This window comes from Typha angustifolia, chromosome 9 (genome assembly GCF_048772165.1).
Source record: "Typha angustifolia cultivar Huaian chromosome 9, ASM4877216v1, whole genome shotgun sequence".
NCBI classification, from domain to species: Eukaryota; Viridiplantae; Streptophyta; class Magnoliopsida; order Poales; family Typhaceae; genus Typha; species Typha angustifolia.
Window position 1 is genome coordinate 2,969,451 of NC_133247.1, and position 27,882 is coordinate 2,997,332.

The 27,882-nt window shown below is 35.7% G+C and overlaps 3 protein-coding genes across 9 annotated transcripts; 1 reads left to right on the top strand and 2 right to left on the bottom strand.

Moving 5' to 3' along the window:
• Positions 1-444: 444 nt before the first annotated feature.
• LOC140767333 (protein unc-13 homolog) lies at positions 445-19,507 on the top strand. Of its 4 annotated transcripts, none has more exons than XM_073107193.1 (26): positions 445-775; positions 849-913; positions 1,602-1,866; positions 2,017-2,080; positions 2,172-2,322; positions 3,300-3,467; positions 3,551-3,649; positions 4,050-4,256; positions 4,365-4,466; positions 5,215-5,445; positions 6,018-6,101; positions 7,127-7,213; positions 7,291-7,476; positions 7,570-7,725; positions 8,416-8,508; positions 9,091-9,162; positions 9,950-10,067; positions 11,490-11,662; positions 12,764-12,830; positions 15,037-15,204; positions 15,880-15,986; positions 16,131-16,208; positions 16,287-16,382; positions 17,043-17,138; positions 17,216-17,396; positions 18,389-19,507. In XM_073107193.1, exons 1-26 carry the CDS (start codon positions 607-609, stop codon positions 18,517-18,519), a joined length of 3,414 nt encoding a protein of 1,137 aa, XP_072963294.1. In that variant the 5' UTR covers positions 445-606; the 3' UTR covers positions 18,520-19,507. The 4 variants fall into 4 exon arrangements, with proteins under 4 accessions (XP_072963294.1, XP_072963295.1, XP_072963297.1 ...); XM_073107194.1 differs by having other exon boundaries at positions 4,425-4,466; XM_073107196.1 differs by lacking the exons at positions 445-775; positions 849-913 and having other exon boundaries at positions 1,726-1,866; positions 2,000-2,080.
• LOC140767334 (uncharacterized) lies at positions 19,238-22,809 on the bottom strand. 3 transcript variants are annotated; one of them, XM_073107199.1, is made up of 6 exons: positions 22,705-22,809; positions 22,365-22,627; positions 21,506-21,568; positions 20,228-20,439; positions 19,885-20,152; positions 19,238-19,805 (listed from the first exon to the last, which is right to left on the bottom strand). In XM_073107199.1, the coding sequence occupies exons 1-6, from the start codon at positions 22,727-22,729 to the stop codon at positions 19,512-19,514; spliced, it is 1,125 nt and encodes a 374-aa protein (XP_072963300.1). In that variant the 5' UTR covers positions 22,730-22,809; the 3' UTR covers positions 19,238-19,511. The 3 variants fall into 3 exon arrangements, with proteins under 3 accessions (XP_072963300.1, XP_072963299.1, XP_072963301.1); XM_073107198.1 differs by having other exon boundaries at positions 19,238-19,808; XM_073107200.1 differs by lacking the exon at positions 21,506-21,568 and having other exon boundaries at positions 19,238-19,808.
• Positions 22,810-23,816: 1,007 nt separating this feature from the next.
• On the bottom strand, positions 23,817-27,440 carry LOC140767380 (probable lysophospholipase BODYGUARD 2). 2 transcript variants are annotated; one of them, XM_073107258.1, is made up of 4 exons: positions 27,079-27,440; positions 24,868-25,079; positions 24,450-24,717; positions 23,817-24,350 (listed from the first exon to the last, which is right to left on the bottom strand). In XM_073107258.1, the coding sequence occupies exons 1-4, from the start codon at positions 27,370-27,372 to the stop codon at positions 24,051-24,053; spliced, it is 1,074 nt and encodes a 357-aa protein (XP_072963359.1). In that variant the 5' UTR covers positions 27,373-27,440; the 3' UTR covers positions 23,817-24,050. The 2 variants fall into 2 exon arrangements, with proteins under 2 accessions (XP_072963359.1, XP_072963360.1); XM_073107259.1 differs by lacking the exon at positions 27,079-27,440 and adding an exon at positions 25,219-25,882.
• Between the last annotated feature and the right edge of the window lie 442 nt (positions 27,441-27,882).

The following is a 27,882-nucleotide window of genomic DNA, read 5'->3' on the forward strand; positions in this document are numbered from 1 at the left end:
AAATGGAGACCACTGTTCTCTTCCCCTTTCCAGTTGCCACCTTCTATTCTCTTCAACAAGAAGTAGTAACGAGTTGCTATTAAATTATTTAGATTTAACTAAGTTATCAAAACAAGTAAGTTGTCATTGCAACCGGTATTTGTTTCACGTCTCTAGCAGACTGGCACACCAAATTCTAAATATAAGATTATTTGCGTTGTACCTTCTAGCATTGCCACGTCTGACTACTGCATAATATTTGGAAAAGTTGCTAAGCAACTATGGAATTGGTATCAATACCAAAGAAAACCTCTCATAAAGGGGATTGACAGGATATTTTGAGGGATTTATAGAAAAGAGTCGCGGATGACACGTGGCACGCATCACTCCTTCGGTCGATGGCGATGGCCTAAATTTATAACCAGCGAAGGCGACTCGCCTTGTAGCTAAAAGGAACAGAAAAGAAGAACCAACATCCTTTGAGGCATTTGTCCGCTATATCCACTTCCTTTAGAAGGGCGGCATCATATGTTCCGCACCTCCTCTTGCTCTCTTTCTCGTCATCTCCTTACTCCCACGAGGAAAAGAGGCGACTAGGGATTCTTCCGCTTCTCCCTTTAGAAAGAGATGGAATACCCTCTCTTGCTCGAGGGGTACCGCCGCGATCGCCGTAAGCTCCTCGAGTTCCTCCTTTCGGCGGGCTTGGCTCGATCTCCGTTGGGGAACACGATCGATTTGGCAGGTGTCGATTTGGATACTATCAGCGCGGATTACGTTCTTGAGCTCATAGGATCAGGTGAGCGTCAGCTGAATCTTTATTTGTTTCTCGTGGTTTGGGTTCTTGAAGCCGTTCTTTGTTTTCGACTCAGGTGGAGAGTTTGTTCCTTCGGAGGCTACAAGGAGGTACTTTGATGGGTTGAAGTATCCGATCATGGTGAGAAGTCTTTCCTGATCATACATATTTGTTCCAATGGCATCCTACAACTCTGATCAGTCTCGATGGCTAGAAATGTGTAAAGCCCTGGTGCGATTAGTGGACTGGGATTACTTTACGTCTCGGCAAATTGATATTCAACTTACTGTGTATGGAAGCTCTAGGTTTTGTCGAGGGGAAAAATACTCTGATGTGAGGACAGAACTGGAATCTTGATGCATTCCAATGCATAGGTTCCTCAGTAATGTTATATTCCCCTTTCTCTAAGATATTTTTGAGTTATGTAAAGTCTTAGATAGTAAAAGTATGATAACTAACAACGGTCCTTATCTTGACAAACGGTAATTTAAGAAGCCATTGTAACTATCAATAGTTACTATTCAGTATTGCTGGTAGAATTTCTGGAGAGTGACTTGGATTTAATCTGTTAATTTTGAGTGTTATATCGGTTAATGGTATTACTATAAAGAAACAACATGTTGAGTCATTTCAGGAGTCATTGATCTTATAGCTCATCCTTTCTCTTTACATTGGCAAACATTTGATATGATACTTATGGGTTCAATGATCCATATTTCTCATTTAAGCTTGATGTGATGTTGTGTTGTTGCTGACATCTACTTACTTCTAATATCTTGGATTTTCTTTTTTCATACATAAACTTCTTGATGAGTTTTGCATTTCGCAGTTAAACTCCTCATCAGGGAACTCATTTTTTTTCCTTTCAAAACCAACATATGGTTCTCCTCCTCAACGAGCTGCCCCTCAAACTGGGGGTGAAATAGCTGCTAAAAGCATGTCAAACTCAATTAGGAAAGAAGAATACTTAGTTGATGAAGAAATTGGTTTATCTGGAAATGATAGCAGCATTGGTGTAGCTACAATACCTGAATCTTCTCAATCAATAAAAGATGTAGATACAATTTCACTGGGTTTACCAGCATTGGTTACAGGTATGTAGGACTTAATGGAAGCTCATAAGTACTTGATAGTGAGTATTGCCTGACTGTTCCTGCTGGCATTAATTTTTGGTGCATTTTCACGAGTAGCTATTTTGTTTTGCTACCCTATTGAACTGATCAGTAGTTTTAGGAGACTTGAAGGACTGTCTGATGATGATATGAGAGAAACTGCCTATGAGGTCCTTCTTGCTTCTCTAGTTTTGGGGTAATTCTCTCTTTCTCTTTGTGGACGCACACACATGCATTACACATGTTCGTATAATGTATGTAGTGACACATATATTATGTCCATCCAGGGGAGAGGTTCATTTCCTTGAAGAGAAGAAGAAGGAAAAGAAGTCTAGATTTTTAAAGGGCTTAATGTCTAAAAGAGATGGATTAATCTCACAATCACAACAGGAAAATTGCTATTCTGACCTCCTCGATACCATTAGAGTTCAGATGGAGGTAAGATTTCCTCGCTCTCATATATGATTAAGGAATACTCTTATATAGATTTCCCCTTTTATCAGATATTATTTTTGATAGTTGACTGTTCTGAGTATGAAAAGTTCTGCAAGCATTTATTAACAGTTTTACACATCATTCATTGAAAAGTTTCTGTTAAATTTTCAGTCATTATTCATAAGGCCTCCACAATCCTTTGAGGTTTACCAAATTAAAAGTTTTCAGAACTTAGATCAAGTTCACCGACCCACCATATTTTGAGATTTAGAGAAATTAAAATTTATTCTTTTTTCTTGCTGAAAAACAGATCTGGTGAAGATCTTGAGTTTCTATAGCATGCTAAAGATGCAAAGAAGTCCTCTGGCTTTTTATGGTTAAAATATTTATTTTTATATGACTTTGACTCTTGTTCCTGTCTAAAAAGAATTATTATTTCTACTCGTAGTCCCCTAAATATTTTAATTATTATATTTGATAGATAGCTACAAATTTGGCAATGGATTGTATGAATGATAAAGATGTTGGTCTTTTCTTGTTTCTCATTACTGAAAGATGTTGCTTCATTAGTTTGTACTGACTTGATTTTAAATTTCTAATCACAAATCAGAATTTAGTGGCCTTTATGAAAAGATCTAGTGATCATGACTCTTATTCTGCTCTTTATTGTATCTGATAATATAACTACATAATAATACATTGAGCAAATTTGATCTTCTTATTAGATTAACTTCGAATAGCCACCTCATAACCATCTCATAACCATTCAGATCTTGTAAATGATGTGATCATATTCCTGGAAGTTATTTTGACTGATCCAGTCATAATCACAAGGCTACTTTAGATACCTAGATAGGGGAAGTGAATTTCTCCTTTTTCATTGGATCTTTGCTATGTTTTCCATCTTGATTTCTCTCTATTTGGTGTTAAGATTCATTGTCCAAAATTTTCAGATAGTGTAAGTTTTCACTGATATTCAGATCTCAGAAACAATGCATGCATGCATTAAGCAAGGTTTTAGGCTGGTTGGATTAAGGATGACACTTGAACAAATTGATATCCCTTTCTTATCACTGGAGCTCTTAAGTGCCATTTGCGAGACAGATTTTCCAAATGAAAGGTTGCACATACAGTGGCGGAGGAGACAGGTTGAGTTATTTATAAATTGTCTTTCAATGATATTGTTTATCAAGTAAAGATACTATTTCATTTGGTCCTATCATTACGTCAGGCAAATGTTCTAGAGGAACTGCTAATGGTTTCCGTTAATGATGATCTGAATATGCAAGGGACATTAAAGATGTTTCTCTCGAAGCTCAGAAGTATAAAGGCAAGATCTCTCATTATTCACCAGTCGCAAAAATGAAATTTCATAGGATCTTATTAACTAGGTTAAACAAAGGATTGCATGTCATGGCATGGGGATTTTCTGACACACTACATGGTCTTGTGCCGATGGCATGGTGTCGAGCCACACCCTCTCAACTTCTCTATGGAGAGCATAGAGAAGTAGATAACTCCACAAGCTGAAGGGGCAAGAGCAATGGGTACTGCTCGACACTTGCCTTGTGTCAGGCAGCATAAACTTGTGTTGTTATTTTGCATGTACATACTTTGATCATTTGATATATATATATATATATATATATATATATATATGTTTAAATTCTCAAGTAGAGGACTCCCTTCTCTTTGCAGTTATATCTCATTTAACCATTCTATGATCTCAGGATCAGGGTTTAAATGTTTCTGGTGGATTTGCTGATATCCTGACAATTGTAAAACAATATGTTTCAAAATTGTTGAGAATGCCTGGGAAATTTGGGCTTCAAGGTGAAAGTTACTTTTGGACCGGCAGTTATCACTTTAATCTTAAGCTGTATGAGAAGTTGCTCTGTAGCATCTTTGATATTCTTGAAGATGGACAGATTATAGAGGTAACTGATCTTACCTTTTCTTTTGCAATGGCTTTGTATGTGTACCTGATAATAGGCATACATAAATTTATAATTGAATGTAATTTCTGTTCTCTGGTTCATAATTAGGAAGCAGATGAAATACTGGGAGTTCTTAAACTGACCTGGCCCATTTTAGGTATTATCCAGAAGATTCATGACACATTATATGCTTGGGTGCTTTTCTACCAGGTATGTTTTCTGTTCTCTTGTTAGATTCTTTGATAGTAGAAAACTCATGGAGTATGCATAGTATGTTTGGTTAAGTACTCAAGTATTTCATAACCTGACAACCCAAAATTGGAGCAATGATTACTATCGGCCTGGGTGGCGAAAAGAATGATACTACATCTTGATTAGCAGAGTGTCTACATTTATAGAAATCTGAAATTTTATTGGAAAACCTGATCCACGCACGGCACAACCATGTTGACAGATGAATGATAATGTACATTAAATATTTTATAGTTGCTTTACAAATTCTTATGTTTTATAGAGTTTTTTGATATTATAAACAGAGATAGACTCTCACTTTGTAGTGACACTTAATTTGGAGATCTCCGTCTGAATTGTGGTAGTACCGAGTTCAATATTTTAAGTATCTCTTTGAAGAAAGAATTATGATTATTTGTCTATAATCCATATTCCAGATCTATTAAGCAGATCCCCAACTTATGTGAATAATTTCTGTTTATCCGGGTTATCTCCTTGCATGAGATATTAAAATATTTTCCTGCACTAAGTATACAGTATAGGCTTGTCAATTTGTCATGTTTGTGCAACCAAGAGTACCCTGGTTATATATGTGAATGCAGTCTTATTCTTTTACACCTCTTATGTTTCTTAAAATGCTATCATAATTTTTTTTAATATGCTCAATTGGTAACCTAATTGTGTTTGTGTGCCATTTTCTAAGCAACAACTACTTTTCCTCCTCTAGTTCATTCAAACAGGGAAGATTCTGCTTTTGAGATACACAGTTCTTCAGATGCAGAAAATTTTGTCATCTAACTATGATGACGGAATTGGAGAAGCTTATATAGACCATCTTATCTGTTCAGTCGAATCCTATGGTAGTACAAAAATTCTAAATTTTGTGGATGCAGTCTTTTTCATAATCAAGTCATGGTGTCATAATCAATTGGAGGATTATCACCTGCATTTTAGTCAGGTTCTTTTCTTTACTTTCCAATGCATTTTCAAATCAATTTAATTTCATGTTTGTTGCTTAGTCACATAAATTTTTGGCATGTATAAATATTTTGTGCTAGCCGTCATACTTGTCTAAAATGGTTTTGTAGCCTTATAGCAATCTTTTACTCTGATTTTCTGAGGTATCCTTGTTGTGGATGACTTGAGAATGTTATTTGGATTGGATTGAACATGCAGATACTTATGTTCTCTTCTAAAATATACTTCCAGAGTTTGAGGAGATGCCATATTCCTAGCATGGTCTTTGTTTCACCCTTTCTTTGTCTGTTACTTCTGTAATTTCAGTTCACATGCCATCTATTTAGGTAGTTCATTGTCCTATCTTTGGAGACTTTGTTTTTGCAATTTAATGAAAACAAACTGTACCCCTCTGTTTCAATGCGATCAAATTTGTCATCCATTTAGCATTCTCATTGGTCCATCTTCATATGCACAAAACATTTCTAGACATCAAATAAACTATAAATATGTTTTTTTTAGTATTGTTACTGCAAATATAACCATGTGGACTACTGTGATCTCTGTGATTAGGACAAATCTATTGCTTTTGAGAGTGTGGCAACGTTGGCAGTTCTATGCGGGGTACGTTTTGCTGATGAATGTGAAGAAATCAAGGTTAGACTTGACAAATCATATAATTAATTAATTATTACCTTTGAACATTTTGAAATGATCCATTCGTTCGTCCACAGTTTGCTACTATCCCAAAATTTTATCAATACTCAGCCTTATTGGAGAACTGAATGGCAAGAATGTCAGTTGAAAATATACAAATGTATAGAAGCTAACCAAATAACATATTGATGTTTTAAAACGGTATCTAGTGCAATGTCCAGGTTTTCATTTTCCTATCTATTTCTATGGTTCCATACTTCCATAAAAATGCAATTAAAGGTTCTGAATAGTAAGGATAATGTCTAATATGATTTAAGGATCTTCTTTTAGGTACTTAATTTTTGATTAAATTACTTTAATGTTAAAAAAAATTAGAACAAGTTATGCACTCAAACTGTTTGATATCCAAAATATATAAACCAGTTGGTACCTAAGATCACATTTTCTCGATGATCTTTACAAGACATTGACAATCAGAACATATTACCAAACAGTAGAAGGAATCTAAACCTTTCTTTACAGGCAGAAAAATTGCAATTACCTGAAAGGTTCTTTATCTTATTGACATGGTGTTGGTATATGATGAGATGATTTTAGTGAATAAATGCTCATCAGGGATTTTAGGGAAGCGGATAATTCTGTAATAATTGGGTAGTTGATTTCTTGTATATTACTGGTTCTTTTGCACTGAGGGTGCCAAATTCTAGTGTTCTCATGTAAGAAGCTTACTAATGTGTGTGCATTCATACTCCCAAGCAGAATAGTTAATGTCTTATCCTTTTTTTCTACTTTTTCTTTTTTGACATGAGATTCCCAGAATGAAACTGTCTTTTATAAGGAATTTTAATAAATTGTAATAAAAATAAATAAATTTCTATCCAAAGATAAATTTGTATCGCAACTAGTGTGTTTTGCGTCTTTTGAAAGTTCTAATAACCATCTCTGATTATTCTTTTGTGAACCAACTTCATCACCTTTTCTAAAAACTTCAAAGTTAAATCTGGTGAATACTGATTTAATTGCAGTACATTGGACATATGGCCGGTACTCTGCCTGAATCTAAGTTGGTGCACATATTTGTTGAAAAGTCCATTCAAGCTGCATATAGGCAGGCAAGTTATGCTATTTGCTGTGAAGTGATAGACTCAAGAGATGTACATTTACTGAATACATTTCTATTGTATAATAGGCCGTAAGCTTATCAGATAGCCAATCTCACGTGCAACGAAAGCATCCCCTGGCTATCCTTGCAAATGAATTGAAGCTGATTGCTGAGAAAGAGCACACTTTATTCAATCCTGTCTTACGCAGACTATATCCAGATTCTGGAAGGCTTGCTTTTATACTCCTGCATCTGTTATTTGGGGAACGACTGGTGATCTAATTTACTTTGAGTTGTTTATTCACCTGGTTTATACTTTGCACTTCGCGATAGGGTGGGTATAATATTTAGTTGAATGATCTCCAGAAACCATTCTTGGAAGAGTTCTCACAATTGTCAGAGAATGTCAAGGAAGTCCTCACAGCTTCAAATAGTTTAGAGCTTTGCCTGGTTGATAAACTTTATGCTCTCTACGGAAACAACATGGAATCTTTCATGATCAATTATTTACATCCATACCAGGTAATATGATCTGCAAACTAAGCCATTTTATTATATGCAAAAACAAACTTCTGCATGGTTTTATTTGTCAAGCTTGTATACATTGTATTGTTTCTCCTAATATATAGCAAAAAATTAGAAACGGCCTGATCATAATTTGTTCAATGTTATTTGTTCATATCTGGTTGCCAAATGACTTGATTTGTTTTACTTATTTTGTACATTGCCCTGCAAAAAATAATAATTTACTTTGGTAGAACTTAGATCTGCACTTCACTTATTCACATTCATTCTCCTTTAAAACTTATATGGCTCAAAAGAATCTGGTTAGCCTAGGCACACTTAATAATCAGCTAGAAGTTTGATTTCTTTTTCTTTTCCCCTATCACTGATAATTCTCTTTGACCTTATTCTTTTCCCTTTATCACTGAAAGTTCAACTATTTCTCTGCATATCTTCGTAAGTGTATTAGTTCCAAAACATAATGGAAAAATGCCTATTTGGTCAAAAAGTGTGTTTTAAATACATAATATTACGCTGCCCTAGTGGGCACCATAGAGAGAGAAAACTGGACATAATATTTTTTTCTAGGATGCAAATCGATGTTATTCTGACGATCTTAAAATTATGTTGTGAAACTTGGTGTTTCTCTTATGGTAGAAGTTGGTTTTTAGATTAATATTGATCAGCATGATCATTCTCTCCATACAGATAAAGAAGTTTTCTGCGCCATTAATTCTTCAGTGGATACATGCTCAACATGTCAACATCTTGCAATGGACAGAACGTGCAATAGAGATAGAGGTAGATTTTCCTGCTCAATGTAGAAAGGTGTTATTGTGTGTAAACTGTGTGCAGGTGAAAGATATATGAAGGAATTCTTGTCATGCACATTTTTTTACATACGTGTTTGGATGATCGATGTACTATGAAGTAATAGGAAGTTTAGGTCTACAGATTCAACTGACAGATATAAGGATGCATACAGCTCCATCAATTGTATTTTACAATTCTTGTGCATTTTATTTTGTTCTAGACTATGCATATATTATCATGCATGATATAATACAATGTTACATTCTTCTATGTTTCCCTTTTGCTAACATTGACATGATATATGATAAGTTACCATAGCATTAAGTACAAAATACTTTCTATTTATGGAAGTCCACTCCAAATGCTGACAAAAAAAGGCATGTGTTTCAACTTCTTGTAATATTTTGAAGATATTGAGAACCTCAGATATAGGAGCACGCAAAATATGGATATGCTACAGGTGTTTCTTGTGATTATATGTTCTGGCACATTTTAATACGAATACAAGTTTATTCCTTGATTCTCATTCCAATGAAGTAGATTGTGAGGTCAATCATTTTCCTTCCACAGGATTGGGAGCCATTATCATCCCAACAACGACAAGCAAAATCTGTGGTTGAGGTCTTTCGAATTGTGGAGGAGGTTTGTGTCTATTCAAGTACAATATGTAATTTATCTTGAATGGTTTCCATGTAGTTCAATTCATGCTAGGAATACACCCAAGAGAACATCTTAGTTGAAAGCTGAAGGTTGTTTCTAAGGCTTCTCTACTCTTGTTCTCAGTTAACCATGTATATAATATATGTCTACTCAAAATTGTTGTTTGTGTCATGAATGATCATTCAAACAAAAAATTTCCAACAATGTACCATAAAAGAAAAAAGAAAAAGACTTCTTCATTACCTCTTTTTTTGGGTGAAAAATGATATGCTATCATTAGTTTAAAGAATCAGTTATTTAGGATCTCTTTTCTTTTTATAGTGGTATTTAGGGAGATTCCGCATCCATAACTTTCCTTTCCTTTCCATTCTAGTAATCATTTATTTTTTAAGTTTTGACGGTTAAGGTTGACTTAATAACCTCAGAAATGTTTAAACTGAACATAAACTAGGTTTATGCTTTTTCCTTTTAATTTTTATGTTAAACTAAGAGTCAGATGGACCTTACAGAACGGAACTAGATCATAGCATGTCTAGGATGCTTCTAATTCTTATTTTTGGAATAGGATAAGAAAGGCATCCTTACCTATAATGCTTACAGTTATTCAATTAATCAGCACACAATCTCTTTAACCTAACTATTCATGGTCAGCAAAAATTATGTGACTGCACTTACATTCATCATTAATCAATGGAAGCTGGTAATTATATTTCATTTTTTTTCTTACTTTCTGTTCCTGAAAAGTTCATTCAGTGTATACCATATGCAGACTGTTGATCAATTCTTCAGCTCCAATCTTCCTATGGATACCATCCATTTGCGATCTTTACTCATTGGAATTTCCCAGAGTCTTGAAGTTTATGTGCTGCACATAGTCAATCAACAAGGTATGGTCTATGATATGATATATCTATTGTGTATGAGCTTAAACATTTGAAGGCTTCTAGAGCAATCTAAAACCATTAGTTTATTTCTGAAATATAGACTAGGAACATTATTGTCTTTGGGCTAGTTTTATTTTCTGGATATCTTATTTTCTATATGCCCAACATTTTGCCCTTAAAGCAACGATAGTCGTGCCAACACGGCAGCATATCGGCACATGGTAGGAGGGGTGCTGCACAGCACCCCTCCTAGCAGCGCTTCATTGAAGACTCTTCGTTGGCGGTGAGCGGCGACGACGACGACGAAGTGCTACTAGTCTCCCTCCTCTTTTTTTCTCTCTCTTCCGACACTTGCCGTGCCGTGCCACACCTACCACCAGTAAGCACGGCCATCCATGCCTTAAAGCACGGTCAATCCTATACTTCATCCATAGATACCATTCCATTATGCAACAGAGATATACATATTTTCTCGATGTCTACAACTAGAAGAGTACAAAGCACATGATCTTACTGCTAGAACCTTGTTTTAGTTTATGAGCAATACTCTCTATGAACTTGCCTGCCTTCTTAAACTGCTTAGTTCATTAAATGCAATGGAAACATATCCTCATATGGCACCTCACTTACTCTTGAGCATCAAGAAACTTTGGTACCTTATTGCCCAACAAGTTGAATTAGGCCTAAGTTTTGACTTAGTGTCGGCTGATTGCACTCGGTTCTTCTCCAATAGCTGACCAAGACCATCATCTCCTTGTGTCATAATTACATACCCAAATAGTTGGGCCTAACAACTTCTTGTTGTTATGTATTGTTCCAAGATCTCATTAGTAAACCAGTAGTAATTGTGTTTTATTTCTAAATTATAAGTGTAGAATAGGAAAAGAGAACAAATTATCCAGTGACTTGGTTTATTAAATTGTACAAATTTGCATAATGTCGTGTTCATCAGAAAACACAATGTGCCGAATGGAAGTAAAATTTCTTGATATTTTCGTATAGTAGCTGAAATAATCTGTTTCCTGTTTGATAAATATTTGCTGGGAATTGTTAGCTGAACTGTTCAACATCACGTTGTAAACAAGGCATGGAAGTTAACATCTGATTAACATGTAACTGTAAGTTCATATGTGCTTTGGCCTAAATCGGTATAAATCAGGTTCAAATATAGGATCAAATTTGAAATATTACTGTTTAAGCAGTCGGATGAGAAGACAGGTAAAGAAATATTATTTTCACGCTCCAAATGATATTGTTTTTATGATTTCAAACTTGACCTTTTAGTGATCAGGGATTTAGTTGCAAGACAATGAGCAGTACAAAACAGTATGGTTTAACCTTATTGATAAGCTATTATCATATGTTAGATGAAGTAAATAATGTGTAGAATCTTCTTGGTTGAATCTTTGTCCTATTGAAGTGCAGTTCCTAAGACTACATTATTCCCAAGCTCTCCAGCTTTGACACGTTATGCAGAGTCGGTGAATCCCTTCACAAGGAAAAAGATTTATCAGCCTACAACTCCGGAAGAGAAAATAAGCATTCAGTTGAATAATTTGACAGTACGAAAACTGTGTGTGAAATTGAACACTCTCTACGTGAGTTTCATTTTCCAATATTTTATAAAATATGAGCATCATTGGTAGATAGTTCAATTCCTTTTTTAGCTTTCCATTGAATGAGATTAAATTGAACACTCCCTTTACTGGGTAGATAGTTGATTTCTTGCGAGCTTTCTGATGAATGAGATAGTTGCTTTCTATGTAGGGATGTAACTGAGCCAAGTTTGATCAAGCCGAGCTCTGTTCAAGCTTGCTTTAAATTAATTTCAAGCCCAAACTAAAGCATCGAGCTTAAATTGTTATTTTCAATTTGAGCCTATTTTGAGTCACTTGATAAGCAAATTCAAGCTTAAATCCAGCTTGAATTAAATCTTAGGTGGTCTACACTTTATTAAGATCAAATCAAACATATAACCAGATTGAATCTTATTTACTATGTATGCTATATATAATTGAGCCGACTTGTGCTCAAGCTCGGCTTGAAATTAAATTTGAGTCTGATCCAATTAATCAAGCTTGACTATGAGTTGACCTTGATCGATCCTTATCCAGCCAAGCTCAAGAAGGCTTGATTGTTTCAACAGCTTATTTCCATGTGAGTTGAACTCTCTTTTGAGCTTTCCAATGAATAAATTTGAACACACTCAACAATATAACGGCATGGTCCATGCTGATTGGCATACCTTGCGCTTAAGCATGAGGTGTGCCGACAATGCAATATATGTGGACGCATATGTGGGTACACATGCATCCAATATTTAGGAGTTATATTTAGATTGATAATATACGCAGTACAAGTTGGAAGTGAAAGAACTAAGATCTTGAAGTGGAATATAGGATATACCCTTCTCTTTATACAAGGGCGTCTATGCATAGGAGAGTTTTAGTTAAGAAAATTAAAATGTTAAGGCCCCCAATAATTCATATGCAATTCTGCAAGACAGCATGGAGACCATAAACACAGATATGATATGAATCTTGTGAAGTTTCTATTTTTAAATACAGTAAGACTGGAAAATGCTCGAGTGAAGCTTTTATTATCTAGTTTTGGACATTATGTTGTAAAATTATTTTCCTTCTTCAATTATTAAAAGACATGCCATGTTCATCTAGTTTTATGCCTTCTATTTATTGTAGTATGTCCGTGACCAGCTGGATAACATTGAAGATGCCATAAAGCAGTCTTGGGCGCTTTCTCAATCAGGTATTTTACTCTGGCAAGCTATTTTCAGGCTTTATTGAATTATTCTATTTGTACATCTCTCATCGCAACATTATACATTTATTCCTTGTGAATATGTTAGAACGAATAGGTTATAATGTGAGGCAGTACTTAAGCCCTGTTTTGGGTTTAGGGGAGGTTCCTAAACTGGCTCAGTAACCAAACATTAAAATAACTTTATTTTTCTTAATCAAGTTCAGTCCTCAATAAATAATTAAATAATAATATATAAATTCTAATATTCTTTTAATTTAATTTTAATTTTACCCTTGACATGACTTACATCTATCAATTTAATATCTTGTCAATCTCATCTCTTCTCTCTTTTCTCCTCTCTTCTCTCTTTCAAAATACTCAAATATTTATATGGTAAATATTATGTTCTCATATAATGAGGACCCTAAAGTAAAATAAAAATTACAGGAAAATAGTGTAAATAATTTGAGCAGATAAAATATAATTATTTTTAAAATATTTTTACTAATAATTTCGTTTAATGTAGGTTTAATAACAAATTATATAAAATAAAAGTAATTTGTCGGTTATTAAAAATGGTGTAAAACATTGTTTTGCGAGATTAAGGTTAACCAAGTTGGCTGATTTGCGGGCTTAGAAAGCAGCAAAGATTAGTTTGATGGCTTACAAAACAAACTAGCAAATGTTGTTTTGTGGGTTTAAAAATAAATTTACGGGGTTAAGGTTAATTAAATTGGCTGATTTACAAGCTTAAAAGGCAGCAAAGGCTAGTTCGTTGGTTTACAAAAAAGCTAGCAAACGTTGTTTTGTGGGTTTAAAAATAAATTTGCAGACATGCGGAAAAAAATTGTTATTTAAATTAACTGTATACAGTACACATCCAACAATTTTGTAATAAATATCATGTGAGGTTTATTTTAAAAAAAATTAATTATTACGTGATGAGTCACTATTCTGAAATTTGCAGGCTTATATGTTTATATATTTGCAGGTTTAGTTAGATTATTTGCTCGCTTAAAATATGAAATTTGCAAATAAGAAGAATAAGTCCGTATATTGGGACTTGTCAAATCATCTCTTATCTTATCTCATCATCACTGTTCTCTTTCTTCTCTCCTCTCTCAGCAAGGAATGCGCTTATATAAGACGCAAGGCAACAAATATATCTCTCATATTCATTTAAGTCAGCAAATTGCTATTATAGACACCATATAAGCCTGCAAATAATTTAAAAATTACACTTAAACCCGCAAATAACTATTATAGACACCATATATTATTCATAAATTATAATGACTACCATCATTACATGAGAAGGGTAATTTTGTCTATTAAATTTACATCTCATCCATTTTCCTTCAAAACAACACTTTTTTATTTTTTACATCACATCACAAATAATAAATACACTCTTAAACTAGTTCAGAACCAAACACCAAATTATCTTAAACTAATTTAAGGTACCCAAATCTCGGCTAAAAAATAAGATTAACTAATTGAGTTTGAGGCGTAATCTCAAACCAAATATGGCCTAAAATCCTAATAATGTATTTTCACTTTTAAAAACCTGTGTCACTAGGAAATCCACCCTAACTCCACAAATTGAGTAAATTAGGGTTCATTAGGAAATCCACTTTAATTCCAAGAAGCAACCTTGATTTCATTACAAACTCTAGTAATTCGATCAGGTAGTCGCAGATTGAAAGAATCAAAGAAGTTGTCTACCAATCTAAATTTCATTTTTTTTTTTAAATTTGATTGGGGTAAAATTCACAAGTTCACAACAATATTAACATTAAATAATGTTTACATACCTTCTCTTACAACAATCACACTAATGATATTTAAGTACTTGTGATCGGAATAGCAGGGGATCCTTTTTTCTAGCTTTTTCTGTGATAGATCTGTATTCAAGTGAAAATTATAATTCATTATTAGTTATTAGAAGATATAATTATACTGCTGAACTCCGTGGCACAGTTTTCAGTTGATTATTATATTTAAGTATTACATATTGATGACAGTTCTATGCACCTCTTACTATTGTGTGTTTGTGTTTATCATTTTACTTTGTAAGTAAATTGTCTAGTGTTAATAATTTTTAATAGCTGTTGCTTGCCTGGCATCATACTTTCTTCCAGAATCTTAACATACTATAATTTGTTCATTTAATCATTTACAAAAAAAAATATCATTCTTGTTCTTCACACAGGTTTTACATTGTTAGACTGCATGTCTCATACAACAAATGGACAAAATGTTTCAGCTGTTTATAAAAGTTTGTCGGCACAGAGTGAGTCGGTTGATGAATTGTTTACTGTATTTGATGATGTTAGAAGAAGTGCGATCCTTGCAAGCGAGAAAATCTTTGACTTCATTGGTGAGTTAACAATTCATTCTATCTGTACTGGCTCACTCTTTACCTTAAGTACTTAATGATGCACCTGCCAAACAGTTTGATTGATATACAGTATTGTGAGTACTTCCAAATGCAATTATAAGGAGGGAGGGAGAGGGAGAGGAAGAGAGAACTCTAGTCAATATGACAATCATGAAAAATGAGCCTCTCATGCCTCCATACATATTACAAATTTAGGTTTTCTATTTATGTCAATGTTATCCAGCAGAAAAAACTCTAAACTGATTGTGTAATTGATTGATTTTATGGACAGCTATTTTGTACACCACACTATTTTCCTTGTCCATTCGCTTAGTGTACCAGAAAGTCAAGTCAATATGACAACCAGAGTCACTTCACTCTCTGTATGTGCAAGTGCTGGTTGATAGTGTTAATCCAGGAAATATTTTACCAAATTATCAGATTACAGGAGGAAACTCTTGCAAAAACGAAAGGAAAAAAAGAAGAAAGCATTGCCTTCTTTCCCATATCTTGCATCTATAGTTTTTTTTTTTTAAATGTTCAGAAACATCAGGAAGATAACACATATTACTTGGTTTCAACTCTGCGGCTGAGGGACTAGACCACTTATGGGGGTCGCTGTAATGACTTTCGTAATATTTGAGGTTCTTTAATTGTTTAATAATGGTACGGCAGGGCCAAGAGTCATATTTTGGGATGTGCGTGAATCCTTCCTTTTCTCATTATACCGAGGCAGTGTTGAAAGTGCTCGTTTGGAGATGTTTCTCCCAGTTATTGATCAAGTAAGTCAATAGAATATTTTAATTATAAAATATGTGTGCTCTCTTTTCTGTTAATTTATACATTTTACATTAATATCTCTTAAATCCGGAAAGTCCTTAACATGCACAATTTCTGTAGTTCCCTTACAAACTCGATGTTTTTAGGTTCTTGACTGCATATGCGATCTAATTATTGATACATCAAGGGACAAAGTTGTTCTAAGCATTTGTCAAGCGGCCATGGTAATCCTTTCTCCTGAAGACAACAATAATTCATTTGTAATAGTTTCTGGACCTTACAGTACACAACTGGTATGGTAGGATGGATATATTTGGGTACTGTTGGATGGAGGCCCATGCCGTGTGTTTTCTGAGAGGGATGTAACACTGATGCAAGAAGACCTGGCTGTGTTAAAGGTAAGGAATCATGTGAATATACATTTTTTATACTAATGTGTCAATTTTCTTGATTAAAATAAATCTATATTTCATGAATATTGTGATAAGTAATTGGATTATGCTATTATTCATTTATACTTTCTTCAATCACCAAAGCTATATTTTCTTTGGTTTTTATTGATATACAACAATCTTGTTCATCATGTTTTTCAGCTATCTAAGAAGTTTTCGTGTTCTTATGCAAGAATCAAGAGCAGAAATAGAAATTACGGCCCTAAAGATGTGAGAACGAGAAGGCTAGGATTAAAGACGATGATATAGAAATGACCGGCTTTCTAATCTATCTTTAGTGGTCTATCCCTGTCGTCCCATCTTTCTCCCACAACGTTTGCTTGTAGCCTTGTATGGCTAATCAAAAGCACCTAGCTTTGAAAGGGCCATATGAAGTAGCTCTAGATGCTCCAAATTATTGTGTGCTTAATTGCTTACATTCTTGTGTTTTTCACCTTTTCAAACCTTTCTTGTGATCACCTAAAATTCTTTAATGTTCCCTTGTCTTTCTTTACAATAAATTGCTAGTATTAATTCAGACAATTATGACTTGGCAGGTAAGAAGGTTCTTGTTTACTCATTATTCAATATTGCTATTTTGACTCTAAATGATAATTTCTTTCCTAGGATCTCTTTATGGCAAATGGTCAAGGCCTTCCATTTGATACAGTTGAGAAGGAAGCAAGATTGGCTCAACAGATTTTAAACTTGTACTCTCTGAAGGTCAGTCTATTTAATGGAGAAAAAACCTTGAATAAAAAATTCTTGAGTTAATTTAGAAGATTATTATCAAATTACAGGCTGACACCATCATTGAAATGCTGATGAGCGCAAGTGAGAATGTCTCTTGTCACCCTGAACCTAAGACATGCACAAGATGTGCAACTGATGCTGAAACTTTACTTCGAGTTTTATGCCATAAGAAAGACAAAAGTGCCTCTAATTTTCTGAAATTGCAATATCAACTCCCAAAATCTTCAGGTGAATTCATATATCTTTATTTAAGTAGCATTTTTGTTTCTTGACTTCTTATAATTGATTGAATGCCAGTATTTAATATATGTTGTGTTTTCTTATGTATGATTTGTCTAAGACTATTAAATATAAAGCAGATTTTTTGTGGCAAAAAGAAAATACAGAATACTGATCAAGGCAATCATCTCGTAACACATTGTTTAGATCACGGGTTGTCGCACTGCAGTATGGCTGTGCAGTGATGCGTTGGCATGCCAGGTGTTGTGGCATGTGCTGTGATAACGACACAATTGGAATTGCAGCAACCCTTTTTTCCTTTATCTCACCCTGTTCCACCCTTCTCTCGCTCGCTCTCTCTCCATATGGCCCAATCAAGAGAACAAAGAATAGTTTAGCCTATTGGACTAGTCTGCAAGAATAGTTCAGCCTATTGGACTAGTCTGCAGGAATAGTTCAGCCTAATGTACTAGTCTACCCCCATCTTCTTGAACTTTCACATCCTAGATGCACCAATCATGTTGTAAGGCCTTGGAAACCTTCATGATTTTGCTTCCACAAGCTCTGATGACAAGAAAGATGCTTTTGAAGATGCTCTTTTAACCAGTTTCTTTGTCAAATAATTCCTTGGAAATAATTTCATTGAGTCTTACTATTTCCCGCATGTTTGACTTACTTCTAACCTATTTCTTCCCTTTTTGGTCAAACAATTCCTTGATATGATTTCATCTTACAGTATTACTATTGCACACAATTATGACCTACTTTTTTCCCTTTCCCTTGGGGCAATGGATGCAGCTCTTATTGTATTTGGATGTATTTGAGCTTTCTATCTTCCACCTCAGAGACTGTAGTTTCTTTTTTCTACATTATGTCACTGGCTTTCTGGTGGTTATAAGTCATGTCATATTTCTTTATTTCCTTATGTGTTTCTTTTATTTTTTTCAAATTAATCTGCATAATGGAGTATTTTTCATCCTCCTGTCTTGTATTTTGTTCAGATTATGGTGACCTCGATGTAAAGGAGCCAACGTCACCAGTTCTATCAGATATACTGAAAAGAAGTACCTCTTTTACGTGGACACAGATGGGCCAGCGAAGCTTTAGGATGATGAGGAATAAATTTCAGTAAGCCACATTTGAAATGAGACATGTAGCTAGGTGAGCAATTTCTGAAACGGTGGCTTTCTCTTGTTGGAGCAGAGCTCTAGAATGATGAAGAAGAAAAAATTCAGGTTGCCATATTCAGATAAGATATTTACTCTAAATGAGCAGTTGCTGCACGAGTTGCTTCCTCTTGTTTGAGCGAGCTTTAGGATGATGAATGAAGAAATTACATGAAGCATCATTTGCAGTGAGCCTTGCACCCTAGTGAGCAGTTCACCGCAGCAGCTTCTTTCTCAGTTAGGATGATGAACAAGAAATTCCTGAAGGCTTTACATTTCCAATTTTACCTTAGTAAGCAGTTGCTGCAATTATGCCATTCTCTTGTTGGAGCGAGAAGCTTTAAGGGTGATGAAGAACTACAGGAAGCCACGTTTGTAGGAGGCATGCAACTTAGTGTGCAGTTGCTGCAATAACGTCATTCTCTTGTTGCAGATATATGTCCTAGCTTGTGAAAGTAATTAATATGTGATATCACGCCAGAACGGCTAGTAATTAATATATCTCTTTTTTCCATAAGCAGTTGAAGGAAGTTGTTTTTTTTTCTTTCTTTATGATATCATTATTGCTCCTGCCTCAATGATTGAAAAAATAGGGAAAATATAGATAGCACCTTGTATTTGGCATTTATTATCGTTCACTGTGTTTTGGACTTTTATGACCAACAAGGCAACAACAAGATCATCATATCAGGCCCACTATGGGTGCTCATGAATCTGATAGGAACTGAAAATTACCGAGCAGTGCACATAATAGAACACTTAGATATCCAATGTGTAATGCAAATTAGAAATATAAGAGGTTCCCTAGCATAAATAAAGATCCCCTTTCCATAATAAGAAGAGCATGAACTTTTCTGCTGTTGTTAAATATTGAAGTACGAGTCTCCAGACCATGCTTAAAGCTACTTCTGATCACCATCTCCTGTGTGTAGTTGTCCAAACAGGTAAAACGAATTATTCATGTTGAAGAAGATTTAAGCAGCAAGGTTCTGAGGACGCCATCACCAAAGCCAGGAACAGAAGACAAGAAATGCCCAGTCTCTGGCAGTTCATGATAGTTAATCCAGCTGAGGCGGCTGCAGATATACCTCTGCAATCGAACTGGCACAAGACCATCCTCATCACCTTGCCAGAGATGAACAGGGAAAGGCGTCGGCTTGAGATCCATCGGATCAAACTCCCATTTTCCAAACATAACCTTCATATCCCGGTAAAACGACTCGTGGAGTCCTTGCTGAGTAGCCAGCTTCTTCTTCTATCAAAGAGAGCACGAGTAAAAATGGGGAAAATGTTTAAATTAAAAAGAGGATAGAGAGGAGAATAGAATCAACCATTTCTGATGTTCCATTCTCGATAGATTCTATATGTTTCTGCAAATCCAACTCATTAGGCAAGGGAACTGTGCCTTTGATTACTGTCGAGGTAGGTAACCAAGTTTGTTTCATCCACCAATGAAGCAACCATGGTGCATAGTATGAGACCCGCAAAGACCATTGATCACCAACCTGCTGTTCCTTGTAAACCTCCTTTGCTAGATCCTTGGGGAACCCTGCCCACCGATGGTTCACCACAGGTGCTACCAGTGCGACTCCAGCTAACCTACATCATATATAAGTGCTCCAGTTTTCCACTCTATGTAAAACTTTAAAATATATATATGTACATATATATAACCTTTCTGGAATGTACTTAATGGATGCCCAAACAGCATGGCATCCTAACGAGAAGCCAACTAAGTAAAACTTGGGCCCCAGCTCGAGTGCATCAGCGAGCTCTTCCACATCCGATACTGCACTCCTCAGCGATCGCTTCGGGTTCGGATCACTCTCACCGTATCCAGCTCGATCAAACCCGACCATGTAGACGCCCAGTTCTTCGATAAGTTCCTACGTTCATGATATTAAAAGTTTAATTACCACTTCTGGATGTCAGCATAGGAAAATTAAACCAGAGAGGCTATCAACCTAGAAACAGCATTTAAGAGCGAAAGAAAGACAGTATAAAATTGGCACGTAACTATTTAAGCAGGCTGAAGAAATCAGATTCAGTCAAATATGTACAAAGATTAGATTCATATCTATTTAAGTTTGTCGGATTCATGGTCGAATTGAATTTTAAGTGGGAAGTTTAGTGTAATGTCTATATCTGATCAATTTATTATCGGATTCAAATTCAATTAGATAATATATTGGTTTTGGATTCCTCAAGAATAAGTGAATAACCAGTGTACCACGAAATAAAGGAAAAACACATTTACAAAGATTTTTATACTAAACTATGATAGTTCAATAGCTACATTTTAGAGCGGAATACTTCTATATCTCACCCAAAACTATACAAGCCTAACATATCAACTAAACATAGTAGTACAAAGGGTATTTCTCAAGAGGAGATTATTCATGCTATATAGAAATTAGAGTATCTAAAACTTCTGTTTATATAATTTAACTACTGAACTATATATATCCATTGTCTATGGATTTAAATAAAATAAAATAAATTATTTATACAATCAAAACCTGCATCCAATCAGATCCTAAACTATCTACACTTAATCCATCTCATTTATTATGTGGATTAAAACATTAAGATCTAGATCTGAGTTAATCGAATTCTGAGCAGATTTATATGCAAGAAGATATTTCTATATAGTATATAAGACATCCACGCATCGCAAAATTTATATGCAGGGGCATCCATAGACGGTCTCTATCCTATCTTTAATTATAGAGAAATCTATCAAAAATATTGTGCTTATTATTTTTATTAATACTTATACTTTACCGTATATGCATATTTATTATTCAACCCCTAAACTTTGCCTAAAGTTCTTCAAAAATGGTCTACGTTAATTATATCCTAACAATAGTCAATAAAATGATCTTTCTTTTCCCCATAAAGATATTGAATATAACGAACTATTTTTAGTGCTTCGGGGCATTGGATTCTCACCAATGTTTGCGTTACTCGTAAAAAGAAGTGCTTCGAATCATTGCTATTTGACTCGGACTTGTTCTGAAAAAGTCGAGGTATTAGACCATGTATTTGATTCACCAAATACATCATTATTGTATACTCTTTGATATATATAGATAGATATATTCCGGTACTCCGTACTCCTGAAAATAAAAGGTTAAAAAAACCCAACTACCACCTCATTAGATTTTTCAAATCTAGTTCAACATTTAATTTTATCTTAATTTAAAAAACTTATTCAAGGGTATTACTGTTATTTTGCACCTATAATTATTTTAACTTATTTATATTATAACTAATAGTTAACAAAAGTAAACAGCAGAGTGATTTTGAGATAATTTAGATAAAATATAGAGTCGAATAATAAAAAAATCGATTGAGTGCAAACAAAAATAAAAGTAAAATACGAAAGTGTTTTTGATATATCTCCCACAAATGTGCTATCTCTGCGCTCATTGGTACCATTTTAAATAAAGAAACTGGCATTAAGAATTAGAGGTAAATGGGATAGAGGCCAAAAAGATCCATCGTTCTCGAAACGGACGGCAAAAAGAGGGGGGAAAAAACAAGATAAATCGACAACGAGATGAAATTAATTTTTGATAAATTTATCTTTCATTGTTTTTTTAAGATCATCACCTATATTTTAACCTAATTGCAAAGCACATTCGTAAATTGTTAGAAAAAAAAGACCACCAAAAGTGTCATTGTAGCCTACGAATAATTGCAACTACATACGAAACGGAAGTCGCGATGTGCAAAAGATGTAGGTGGGCAATATGCAAAAAGATCCCCAGAAAAGAAAAGGGAAAAAGGAAAGGATCGCTTTGCTCACCGGGGCGGCGCGAAGAATGTCCGACCGGGATCCGCCAAAGCCATGGGAGAAGACGATCTTGAACCGGGCATTCTCCTTCGGCACGCCCGACTCCAAATAGGCCAAGAAGCGCCCGTCCTTGAGGCGGATCCTGGTCGCCGTAACGGGCGGACCCCCATCCGATCCGCAAATCTTGGGCGGCGGTGGCTTGATAGCGCTATAAAACCAACTCCCCACCGCAATCCCCACCGCTACCACGATCCCGACCTTCTTCCCCCAAACTCCTACCATTCACGGAATAAGTTAAGACGGATACTAAAAGGTATCGAGGATAAGGGCGGATAGCGGGAGGAGATTATACCTGCCGAGTGCCGACCTGCGCCCATTTATGGGAGAGCGGAGAGCTAAAGGATGGTGTGCTCTTGTGTCAGACACCGATTACGCAGCGGTAGTAGTTCGGGTGACGTGGTCCAATCATTTCAGTCCTTGAATGCTTATTTTTTTTTTTCTTCTATAGCTCGAAGGATAAATATATGAATAGAAAAAATTACTAAATTCATATCACTAATATAACTATTACTCCTAACTCAATACTATTAAAATATTACTCTAAGTCATCGATCGAGTAAAGTTATTGAATTAAATTACTACCGATCATCAAATAATTTTTTATATAATAATTATTTTAAATTGGAGTCGATCTCGTACTCTTTTTAATTATAGGTAAGTAACTATTAACTCTAATAGAGTTATTTGGTGGATACTTTAATTTATTAGTAAATCCTAATCTGCACGTTTCTTGGATTGTTAGGAATTTGGGATGAAAACAACTGGACAAGTTTAATTACTATAAATTCATTAAATAGAAAACAAACGGAGCTACAATTTTGATACTGAACACTTGATACGTGGCTAGGTCAATCTCGATAGCTCACAGAACTTTGAAGGAAAAAAAAAGGTCAATTAATTCTATTCCCTCTCATCTGTTACTCTGTTAGGGTGATCTATATTATAATAAATAAGACTAATTCTGTAGATGTATACATATTGTCTTAAGTGGCATTTAAGTAGACCAAAACTCAACTAATGCGGTAAATGGATTTACAACTCACCTACTTGAGTATAATGTATAATGTTTGGTGAGCAGACTTAGATTAGTTAAAATCTCGAAGAAGGTGGGATAAATTGACTTTATGTAAGCCAAATTACTTGCTCCACTTCCCAAAAAAAAGACAATGACTAGTAGAGGTGGGGGAGACTGGCTCAACTTGACTTGACCTGATCCACCAATTTTCTGGTTCGGATTAGGTCAACGGCTTCTTAGCTGAAGAAGGCTATGGGCTAAAGCTATGACCCCTTCTTGGATCATAAAGACGAGCTTTTACTTTTCTTATTCGGTTAAAAGATTAAGGTTGAGAATAACCAACCACTGTGTGAATTTAACCGACCAGGATGAATAATATCGAGCAGAAATTTGAAGAATCTGAAGTGAATATAATATAAACTCAGTGCTAGATTAAACATTTTACATGGGGATTTGATCATATAATTTACACAACCAAACTAAAAACTTTTAGCATCTCGTCCTGAATAATCAACTTAAATTTCTTCCTACCTCGAAGAGTAGCACTTAATTTCTTCTCATCTCAAATAGATATAACTAACACTAGTTTGTTTGGAATTCCTTCCCTTAAAAAAGAAAAGAGATTAGGATTCTTTTTCTTCACGAGCCAGCAAGTTGTTAAGAACCTTATCACCTAATCCTGGAACAGAGGTCAGGAAATGGCCAGTCCCTGGTAGTTCATGGAAGTCAATCCAATCGAGGCGGCTGGCTATGTATCTTTGCAATCGGACTGGTACTAATCCATCTTCATCACCTTGCCACACATGGACACCGCAAGACGGCCGCGAGAGCTCCATCGGATCAAACTCCCACTTCCCGAACATAACCTTCATGTCCCGGTAAAACGACTCGTAGATTCCTTGCTGTGTCGCCAATTCTCTCTTCTGTTCACAAAACGAACGAACACCGAAACAAGTAAGCAACTAGGAATTTATTCTGACTATAACTTTGAAGATACCCAGATGATAATAAAGTTTGCGGACCTTTTGGAAAGTTCCGTCGGCCTTGGAACGAGTCCGGATCTCCTCATCCAATTTATTGGGCAGATAAGTCGTGCCTTTCACTGCAGTTGAAGTAGGTATCCAAGATTGCTCCATATACCAATGGAGCAAGGCAGGGGCGTAGTACGAGACCCTCAATGCCCATTGATCTCCAGGATCTTGCTTGTTGTATTCCTCGCTTGCCAGATCCTTGGGGAACCCAGGCCATCTGTAGTTTATAACAGGGGCAAGTAGTGCAGCTCCAGCAAGCCTGTACGGGTAAAATATGGATGATAAGTTGCAGAATAACTAATAGCAACCAAAAAGGAATCCTAATTGGGTAGGTAGGTAGGTAGGTAGGTAGGTAGGTACACAACTAGGCATTGAAAAGAAATGTCGTAAAGCTTCAAAGGGCAATTACCTTTCTGGAATATACTTGAGTGCTGCCCAAACCGCATGGCATCCTAAGGAGAAGCCAACCAAGTAGAACTTAGATCCCAATTCCAATGCATCTGCGAGCTCCTCCACATCCGATGCCGCGCTCCGAACCGAACGGTTCGGGTTCGGATCACTCTCACCGTACCCGGCCCGATCGAATCCCACCATGTAAACTCCCAATTCTTCTACTAGCTCCTGTAATTAATCCATGACGACCATAAGAATTATTCCGCGGAGAATAGAGGAGAGGAGAATACATGAACAATCAAGCGGAGTAGCTATTCTAAATCGCGAACAAGGAAGGACTAAGACGATCTTGGTCGCTATGGCTCACCGGGGAGGCGCGGAGAGTGTCGAACCTGGACCCGGTAAAGCCGTGGGAGAAGACGATCTTGAACCGGGCGTCCTTCTTGGGCACGCCCGACTCCGAGAAGGCCAGGTGCCGACCGTCGCCTAACCGGATCCTCGGCGGGGGAGGTCGGACGGCGCTGTAGATCCGACTCCCAAACGAACTCACCAGAGGAGCCATGAGTCTCAATCTCTTGGACCCGACCCACATTGGGGAGAGACAGAGCGACTTCATTGGGGATTAGTGGATTACTAGGCGGAGAAGACGAGAGTGCTGAAGGGGAGAGGGAACACAGCAGGCGGCGGACAGATGCGTTCCCTGGTGGCTTGGGTTGTGTACTTGTGTTGGTTTACTTCCCTATCCACTCCATCGATTTGATTTGGCCAAATTTGCATATAACCCCTATAAGTAAGCGATTTTGTTCGTCTACGTGTGCGTTTTTATATTCAAAATTTCAATTGTTTATATATATATTGCAAATAACCCCAATTTCTAGTTTATTGCGGAAAACCACCTCTTTGTTGTTAATTTTTAACAAACCATATTCTGATTGTGACTCAAATAATGTATTTATTATCTAAAATTAAAATTATAAACTTAATCCAACATGTTTTCATCCTTGATACCAGTTCCAAAACCACATTACGTAAGAAAAAGAGTATCTTAATCATTAAATCTTTATCAATCTTCCGCTAAGATATTATTTAATATTAAATAATTTATATTTGATTATTTGGAGATAAATTTTAATTTAAATATAATTCTCTGTCTCTATCTATTAAAATTTAATTTAAATCAATCTTAAACTAATTGAAGATATACCTAAATAATAAAAATAATCAAAAAAATAAAATATAATTAAATTTTCATCAAGTTAATTATAAAAGACATCAATACCCTTATTTTGATATATATACATTACTCTCAGTTAATGATATATATATCTTTTACTTGATAAAATATTAAGATAATATAATTGTCAAAAAAATAATATGCAAGATTATATATTTTAAAAAAATTACAACCGGTAATATCTTTCATTCCTATTATATCCTTAAAGATCTTAACCGTTAGATCTTTTGATAAAAAATTAACTCTATGGCATGAAAGAAACGCCCTAAATTTTATTGATATAAATAACCTATCTAATCTAAACTTTTCGTATTCATATCAGCGCAGTAGGCCCTAAAAAATATCCTTCTGTTTCTTTCTAAGTGGTGATGGCAAAACCGTCATTATATATTAATCTTAAAGTAAGACCATTTTATGTAAGCTATAATTCTATTATTATGGTCTTCATATTTTGGTCATTAGATATTCGCAATTGCTTTATCATATTGAGAATATAATCTAAACTACAGCACGTCTTAGAATTATTCTTCGAATTAAATAAAGGATTCAAACTAATGGTACGTTAATTTGCATGTTCCCATTGACCCGGAAGAGAGGAACGTGCCAACCAGCCAAGAGAATGCTTGTACTTCTTTTTTATTACTTAGTTTTTTTTTTAAAAAAATATCCATGGGAGAGGTCAATTCTCCGGTTGTAGTTGGCGAGAAAGATTCAGTTCATGGGCTTCACGAATCTTAAAGTACGTAGATATCTTAATACTACTCAAGAATATATAAATGATTTTTTTTTAAAAAAGGTATTCGAATTACTTAGCTCACACTCAATTAACCCCAACTTTACTTTCTCGAAATAAAGAAAAAAAGAACTTTACTTCTAGAAGAAGAAAATATATATATTTCTACATCAAGCTAGGTTAATTACTATCAAACAAAAGGTCACATCACCCACCGTCAAAAATAAATTCAAATAAATGAAGGGGAAAAAAAAACTTACGGGCGAGGCGCGAAGAGTATCCATTCTGGATCCGGTAAAGCCATGGGAATAGACGATCTTGATCCGGGCCTTCTCCCTCGGCACGCCCAACTCCGAATAGGCCAAGAACCGCCCGTCCTTAAGCCGGATCCTGGTCGCCGTAACGGGCGGTCCCCCGTCCGAGCCGCAGATCTTGGGCTGGGGAGGCTCGATAGCCTTGCTCAGCCAGCCCGATAGCGAATCAAGGACCGGCGATACTATTCCGGCGTTACTCTTGCCTTCTCCCCAAACTGGGGATAAAGAGAGCACCTCCATTGGAATAGATCGATGACGGATAGATAGCGAGAGAATAAATTGAGGAGGAGGAGAGAGAGAGAGTGGTACGAAGAAGAGAGGAAGAGGTGGGGGGGATCTTATAACGGAGGGGATTCGCGTAGGTTAGCGTGGTGGTTGGTGAGTTTTGGTGGGGTCCACTTACCCACCGCTGGCTGACCGTGTAAGTCTAGTTTTAGAGTAGACTCGGTGCGCTTATACCTGTCAAATCGTTGAGTATTTCTTCTTAGGAAGCCTTCAAATCCGAGTGAAATCCAAGCCGGTCAGACGGTCAGTGCTTATGTTGTAGGTGCGAGCCGGCCAACAACGCGTCACTTCACGTCACACACGTCGCAATATTATCATATGGATAATAAATTCCTATTATTATTCTTCTTCTCTTTCTTTTTTTCTTGGTTTTAGACGATCTCGGAGGACCTACGAATACGTTTGGAACAATTTTATTTGTGGTCGAAAAGCATACATAAAACTAGAATAATTTTGGCCGAGTCA